Source organism: Daucus carota, chromosome 3 (genome assembly GCF_001625215.2).
Source record: "Daucus carota subsp. sativus chromosome 3, DH1 v3.0, whole genome shotgun sequence".
NCBI lineage: Eukaryota > Viridiplantae > Streptophyta > Magnoliopsida > Apiales > Apiaceae > Daucus > Daucus carota.
The window spans coordinates 37,857,181-37,863,983 of record NC_030383.2 but is presented as its reverse complement, the minus strand read 5'-3'; the positions used below and the strand labels follow the sequence as shown (position 1 = coordinate 37,863,983).

The following is a 6,803-nucleotide window of genomic DNA, read 5'->3' as shown; positions in this document are numbered from 1 at the left end:
TTAACATAACATGCAAATTATCGAGAGGATAACTCAACTAACTGATAAGACAAAGGATTCAACATTGAAAGATAAATAGCAAAAGTTTCTGGTATTCATTAAACATTCACCAGATTCAAACATAAACAGTAGATTACAAAAGGGGTGTTCATTTAGAACATATATTACAATACCCCATATAATCTAAGTATCAACTTCTCCTTCTTCAGTATCAGAACTGTGAAGAACAGGAGTTGAAGGTTCATTCCTGGTTGGCTGTTCTGCAGTAGTGGGTTCACCACGTTTCTTCCTTTCATTAGCCAGAGCCAGTTGGTGCATAACTTCCAAATCCACAGGGTCCTCCTGAAAGTCAGCAGGCTGAGTCTTTGTGACTTGCTCCATCTTCCTTGTGTATTTAGAAATACCATTCCGAAGACAGTAGTCAACTATAACTTTATCAACATCAGCCTTCTCTTTCGAAGCGAATCCCTTGGTTCTAAGGAGAGTAGATGCAAGGATCAGTTGGTTCACAGGGTACTTGGGAAAGGACTCATCATTCAGATACAAGGTATTTATGACGTCTTCATTGATGAACTTCAGACAATAAGGATTCTTGACAATCTGAGGGCTATTGAAATCAGCATATTCCATCAGCTTGTCTCGAAGGAGTTCATTCAAATTAGAGCTTCGCTTGACTTTGTTACGAAGCACCCAGAGCTCAGTTACTGTAAATGACTTTAAGAATTCAACTGAGAGTCTGAATGTCCCGTTTCTCCTTGTGTAAATGATGAGCTCCCATTGATCTAGCAGATTCCTGACTGCAACAGTAATGTACCACAACTCCAGATAAAGGGCATGCATGAATAAATCCTCATCAGGGTTTACCTACCTTAGATCATAGATAAGAGACATGAATTTCTTGTCATCGAAGTGTTCCCTCTGAGGTCCATTGAAAATTCTGCGCGCAATGTCCCAACTCTTACCAACTTTATGCTTAACATCAAGATTCTTCTGCACACAGGCAGCATCATAGATCTTTTGCTTTTCCTTCTTGATTTCCTCCTCAGTTATCAGCTTGTCCTCTATAAGCTTTTGAAAGTCCCTGAGCTTTCTCTTTCTAGCTTCATTCTCCAGCTTAAACTTTCTCACAAGCTCTTCATGTTCTAGGTCTACAGCCTCCTCCTCAGTCTGGAACAGATATGCTTCATCAAATGCACCATCTTCTTGATTTTGGCAGTGAGTGGCATCAAACACATCATCATCATCCATTTCCTTAGGAAGGGCATCATATTTGTCTTCCTGTTGATGCATGGGTTGTTTGCCTTTTGACTTTTCAGTTTCTCTGCCAGGTGCAGAATCAGAAGTGTTGGTGTTTGTGTTCCCTTTGTTACTCTGGTTGGAGTTGTTTCCTTTGTCTTCTCCTCCCTTGTCTCTATTCTCCCCCTTAGTTGAGGGATCCTCTCCGGAGGTTGGAGCATCAGACTTGGAGTTCCTGAGAAGTTGATCCAATTTGCTGTCGATCTCATCAAATTTAGACATGTAGAGCTCATGGTTTGATCTCATTTCGACAGTCAAACAATGGATATCAGCTTTGAGCTCATCCCTGTACGAACTGGATGGCTCCTCCTCTACTTTCTTCTCTAAGGTGACCAGTTGTGCACCTTTCAATCTTTCATTTTCAGCAATCATCCGGGCAAGTTCAGCTTGTAACCTTGCAATTTGTTCCTCAAATGGAGCTGGGTTAGTGTGTGCACTCACCTCACGTACACTCAAAGCTGTTTCACTAGCCTCACGTGCATGTGTATCGCTCGGTGTTTGCCTTTCATCTCTCGATTCACTCATAGCTCCAGCTGTACCAGTGTATACTACCAATGTTCCCTGAAATGGGTTCAAAGGTAGTGGAGGAACAAATTGTCCTCCGGAAGCCAGTGACGGCAAATCTACTTGCACATTGCCAAGCAGTTCCTAATCATGAAAGAAAGGGTGATCAGCAAAGTTTTCATACATAGTAACTTTATTTTGAAAAACCGTGCTCTCAGAAAGTGTAGTAACCTGTGTATTGGCTTGATTTTGCACTAGAGTGAGTGCTAGAGCAGTGCTAGACTCTGTACAGGATACCGTGGCTGGACGGTCAACTTCAATGGCTTCATTCTGTTGAGAGAATGAATCCAGAGACTGTATTGCCATATCAGTGTCCAAGCCCTTTTGGGAAGGCGAGGATGTGGCTGCAGTTGTCTCCGAGGCTTCTACTCTTTGTTTCTTTTGAGAAGACAGAGCTGCGGGTTGATCCATCAAACTACTCAAACTCCTCTTTCTGGCAACCTTCTTAACAGGTTTTGAAGTAGTGTTGGTTGAAGTGTTTGGAGAAGAGACAGTTGGTTGAAATGAATCATCAGCAGGGTTATGAACCTGTGTGTTGTCAGGTTCATTGCTGGCAGGCTGGCAAAACAAGTCAAAGTTACAACCATAATCAGATATATCAATATTAAAGTTAGATGAGAAGTCAGTAAGTACCTGAGCTGCCTGTAAGTCATCTCTGAATGCCTGAAGATCAGGATCGATAGCTGAATCTGATGGCAGTGGTTGTGAGGTTGATTGACTTGGTGGAGAGTATTGTGGTTGAGCAGTAGGTTGTGTGGGTGCAGATGAAGATGGTTGAGCTTCGAAGAAATCAAATGGTAGAGGCTCATCTTCATATGATGGAAATTGTCGTTGGGGGATAGGTGATTGAACAGGTGATTGTTCAGGGGTGTGATGTGGTGATTGTTGTTGTTGTTGATCTTGAGGTTGAGGTGGTTGTTGGAGTTGAAGTTGAAGGTGCTGATCGTGTTGTTGTTGTTGTTGTTGTTGTTGTTGTTGTTGTTGTTGTTGTTGTTGTTGTTGTTGTTGTTGTTGTTGTTGTTGTTGTTGTTGTTGTTGTTGTTGTTGTTGAGCCACTTGAACCTGATAAGGAACAATTTGAGCATTGAACCTTTCCGACATAAATGGAGTAACAATGAGTGGAACTTCGTTGTACTTGTTTCCTTTAGCCAGTTTGTTGATCAACTTAAGACTGGTCTGTTTGACATTGAGTCTTTCAGCATTGAAGTAGAAGTTCTTGTCGGCTTCCGTCATCTTATCATTTAAAAGCAGCATCAGGAATCGTGGATAAAAGCATTCAACTTTATCATTAGTTTCCACGTTCTGACTTCCAAGTGGTCCCATCTTCCTCAGAATTTCCTTCAGGATAATTGTGCCAAAGTCAATTTGACGATTAAAAGCAATACATACTCCAAATACTTGCAGTATGTTGGATATGTTGTGAAAGTTCCTCCTGTCAGTGGGAGAGAACACCTTAGCAAGCGTGTCGAAGAAGATCTCCCATTCTGGCTTTAGTTTCCCTTTCGTCATCTTAGACAAATGAATTTCCCCTTGATATTGAATAGTTTCGAAGAACTGCATCAACTCAGGTTCTTCAGGAGGATTAACAAAGTTAGCACGGGGGAAACCCAAAACACGATTCACATCATCAACAGAGATTGTGATCGTCCGGCGTCCATTCACATCTCCTACCCTTATATCTCCCGTAACCCTGTGATTGTCCAGAAGTGTGACAGCCCTCAAATCCGGGGGTCTGGATTTGGTGCCACTAAAAGAAAAACAATTGAAAACCTGTATTTTTTTTTCTAAAGAAAGTAAAAACAAGTATTTCAAACCTGGATATTAAAAAAAGTTGATTTACACTTTTGAAACATGTATTGTTGAAAAACTAATAAAAATCAAAGATTTGAAAACCTAAAAGCTTTAATAAAAGATTTAAAAGAACAAAGTTTAACCCCCTTTAAAACAGGATCGCAAACAGGCTATAGTATTGAAATCAGAAAAGTAAAACTAATAAATCCTATTACATGTTTTTACAACTAAATCAAATTTAGACAACTCTAATTACCACTAGTCCCAAAGACTCGATCTTGGATACTCTTCCTGACCATCAGGTTGAAACTTAGTCACTTGCAATCCTCGCCTAGCCTTACTCTTATGCTTAGCCTAAATAGGCGAACCATCTTTAACATTATCTGAAAGGGGTTAGAAGAAATAGCAAGAATGAACAAAAGAATGCTCAGCAAGTATATAATATCCAAACCAACAATAAATCAAACAGTATGTAAAACCTGACAATGATATAAAGATAATGATACCAACACAATATGATTTAAACAAAAAAGTTTCTCCTTTATGGAATTGGAACCAGATAAGACGCTACGAGCTAAGCTGAGTGATCAGCCCACGACATAGCTCCGAACCCGCATATTCAATACGAGTTCTCAAATATAAAGGATCCTAGGCACACTTTGGCCTTTAATAATTCAATTGGGACCGGCGCCTCGGTCATAAAACATTTTCATCCAATTCCCTTTCTAAACCAAATAAATCAAATCATTTTTCATTTTAAGACCAAGGTTCAAAATCTCTAAGCAACATTGATTCTCAACCAAATATTCATTTCAACACCTTAGCATTAGATTTCTACTAATTAAGTATTCTTTATCAAGGGTATAGGTTACTGAATCAAGTGTATCAATGTATTTTATAATAATGGCAGGGTAGGTTGTATGATGATAACTAAGGTCTTTCAAGAAATGGGGTTTCATTTCTGGGTCAGGAACAAACAAGTGAACTAGTTTTTTTTATAAGCAAGAACACAATTTGTTGTAGTTAAAAGGGAGGTAAGAAAACAAGGTTCTAAGCTCAATAATAAGTAACTAGCAGTTGAAGAAGATAAGGATGATAATTAAGTTGATACATTTGCAAGATATAAGTGACAAAAGGTATTCCATTTCATACTTGGGTAATTCCAGAATACTCGTAATTAGTAGAAGTCTAATTCTATAAGGAGTTTTGCAATATTCAAAGCATAACAAAAGCATTGCAGGAGCAAAATCATTTAAAGAGAAAGTAGGTTGGATATATACTTGCCTTAACTCCGGTGTCTAGCTCAGATTTCTAATAACACTATGTAGTGCCATATCATTCCTTTCTGCCAGCTTCTGACAAGATTCTATCTATAGCAATCTCTGCCTAACTTCAACTTGCAACACAACTTAGCTATTTTTGAATACCCATTTCAATCACTTCTCGATCAACGTCTCGTTCAATTCTATACGATGGCAAAATAGTATTTCAGTCGTCGGATCAGACGGATTAACTAAGCTCGAAAAGCATTAATACCTATCATATATCTACCCTTCGCATATACATACCACATAGTCAGACAAACACATAGCACATAGTTGAACAATTAACTTTTATAGCTATTAAAAGTCAATATTGATAAGTTATCATATAACATGTTTCAGTTAACCATGTCACCTTATTCTTATCTATTTAATATCCTTTAACAAGTAAAACATATATAGTTTCTAACGAAAATTCAACAGCACTTCCTCTATTTATCAGACTATTCACCTATTTTCTTATATTATTCAACAAGTAACCAACTCAATAAACCAATAAGTAATGGACCAATATCAATTAAAACACAATATCACAGTATGCACACTTACATAGCTAGATTTGAAATCATATATCACTATTAAACATGTTTAACACTGATCAACCAAGTATAACCTCCTCCTATGCACTAATCAAAGAAAGAAAACTAGAACAAATAGTTCAAACAGCCCTCACTCTATGATTTTTAATAAATTGAAAATTTATCTTTTTAATACAAAATTTTTATGAGACACTCCTAAACATTATTCCAATCTACTATAAAAATTTCAGAAGCAAATTCCATGTTTAAGGGAGTAAAACAGGGCCTGCAAGTCAGGAATCTGAATCTGTCCTGCAGAACCAGCCCCACGCTAAGAATTTTAATAAATAGAAAAATTGGTCTGTTTGTATAAAATTTTGATGACATATTCCAGACACTAACATCTAACTCCAGTAAAAATTTCAGAAGCAAATCTCGAGTTTAAAGTAGCAAAACAGGGCCTGGAATAGGACACACCTGCCCAGAATTTTCTGCTCAATTCACACTGAAACACACATAACAACCAATTGAATAATTCAAATTGAATAGAAATAAACGGTTAAACAGCTGATTTATAAAGCAACACTGGGTTATACCAATTGAAATCGAAGCCGTGGTGGTGCGATGGTTCGGTAGTGGCCGGAAAGTGGAACAAGAACGTGGTAGCGACCATACGACGGTGACCTCCGGGGAAACGGAGCAATACTGTTGGAGTGAGAGACAGAGTCAGAAGCAATTGAGAGGGATGAGAGAGACTTACGAGAGGGAGAGAGGTTGAGGTCGAGGGAGAGTGGAGAGTCGAGAGGGGAGAAAAGAAATTGGGGAAGAAACCAAATGTAAACACGTATCAGGACACGTGGTATAATTCTAGGTAATTATGTGTTGACTCACCAATTTACTCAACTCGCATTTAACTGACTTATCGGTATATCTCGTAGTTAAATATTTTCGAAAAATCATCGAAATACTATTATAAATCCCGGAATGTTATCAAACTAATAAAATAAAAGTTTTGAGATTTATCGAGTACTTACGAAATTTATACGCAATCTTGAAATTAGTTGCATTCAGAAAATATATTTAAACATCAAACTTTAACAAAAATAATATTTTTAATATTTTAAAAACTTCAAAAGATATTCATTATCATTTTCAAGCATTTAAAAGAATTTTCAAATAGTTTTTGTATTTTTAGGAATTCATTTTCCTATAATCCATTTTTAAGAAAATCATAAATATCTATTTAAAAAAAAACGCAACAATTAGTAACATATATACACACAAGCATAAACCACGTCCAGATTATACAGTT

The 6,803-nt window shown here is 37.5% G+C and overlaps 1 protein-coding gene and 1 long non-coding RNA gene across 2 annotated transcripts; both read right to left on the bottom strand.

The window, feature by feature from the left end:
- Positions 1-864: 864 nt before the first annotated feature.
- LOC135151524 (uncharacterized) lies at positions 865-3,369 on the bottom strand. The gene is made up of 4 exons (XM_064090016.1): positions 2,494-3,369; positions 2,230-2,418; positions 1,738-1,944; positions 865-1,614 (listed from the first exon to the last, which is right to left on the bottom strand). Exons 1-4 carry the CDS (start codon positions 3,367-3,369, stop codon positions 865-867), a joined length of 2,022 nt encoding a protein of 673 aa, XP_063946086.1.
- Positions 3,370-3,615: 246 nt separating this feature from the next.
- LOC135151166 (uncharacterized) lies at positions 3,616-5,962 on the bottom strand. The gene is made up of 3 exons (XR_010289712.1): positions 4,936-5,962; positions 3,754-4,034; positions 3,616-3,630 (listed from the first exon to the last, which is right to left on the bottom strand). It is a non-coding gene; the product is annotated as an uncharacterized LOC135151166 (long non-coding RNA).
- Positions 5,963-6,803: the final 841 nt, after the last annotated feature.

Bases quoted from the DNA above. Each gene is read 5' to 3' on its own strand.
- LOC135151524 (XM_064090016.1), bottom strand. From the start codon at position 3,369: ATGACGAAAGGGAAACTAAAGCCAGAATGGGAGATCTTCTTCGACACG. The intron at 2,419-2,493 runs GTACTTACTGAC...TTGTTTTGCCAG, and splicing joins ATGACTTACAGGCAGCTCAG to CCTGCCAGCAATGAACCTGA. The intron at 1,945-2,229 runs GTAGAAGCCTCG...TTTCATGATTAG, and splicing joins CTTCTCAAAAGAAACAAAGA to GAACTGCTTGGCAATGTGCA.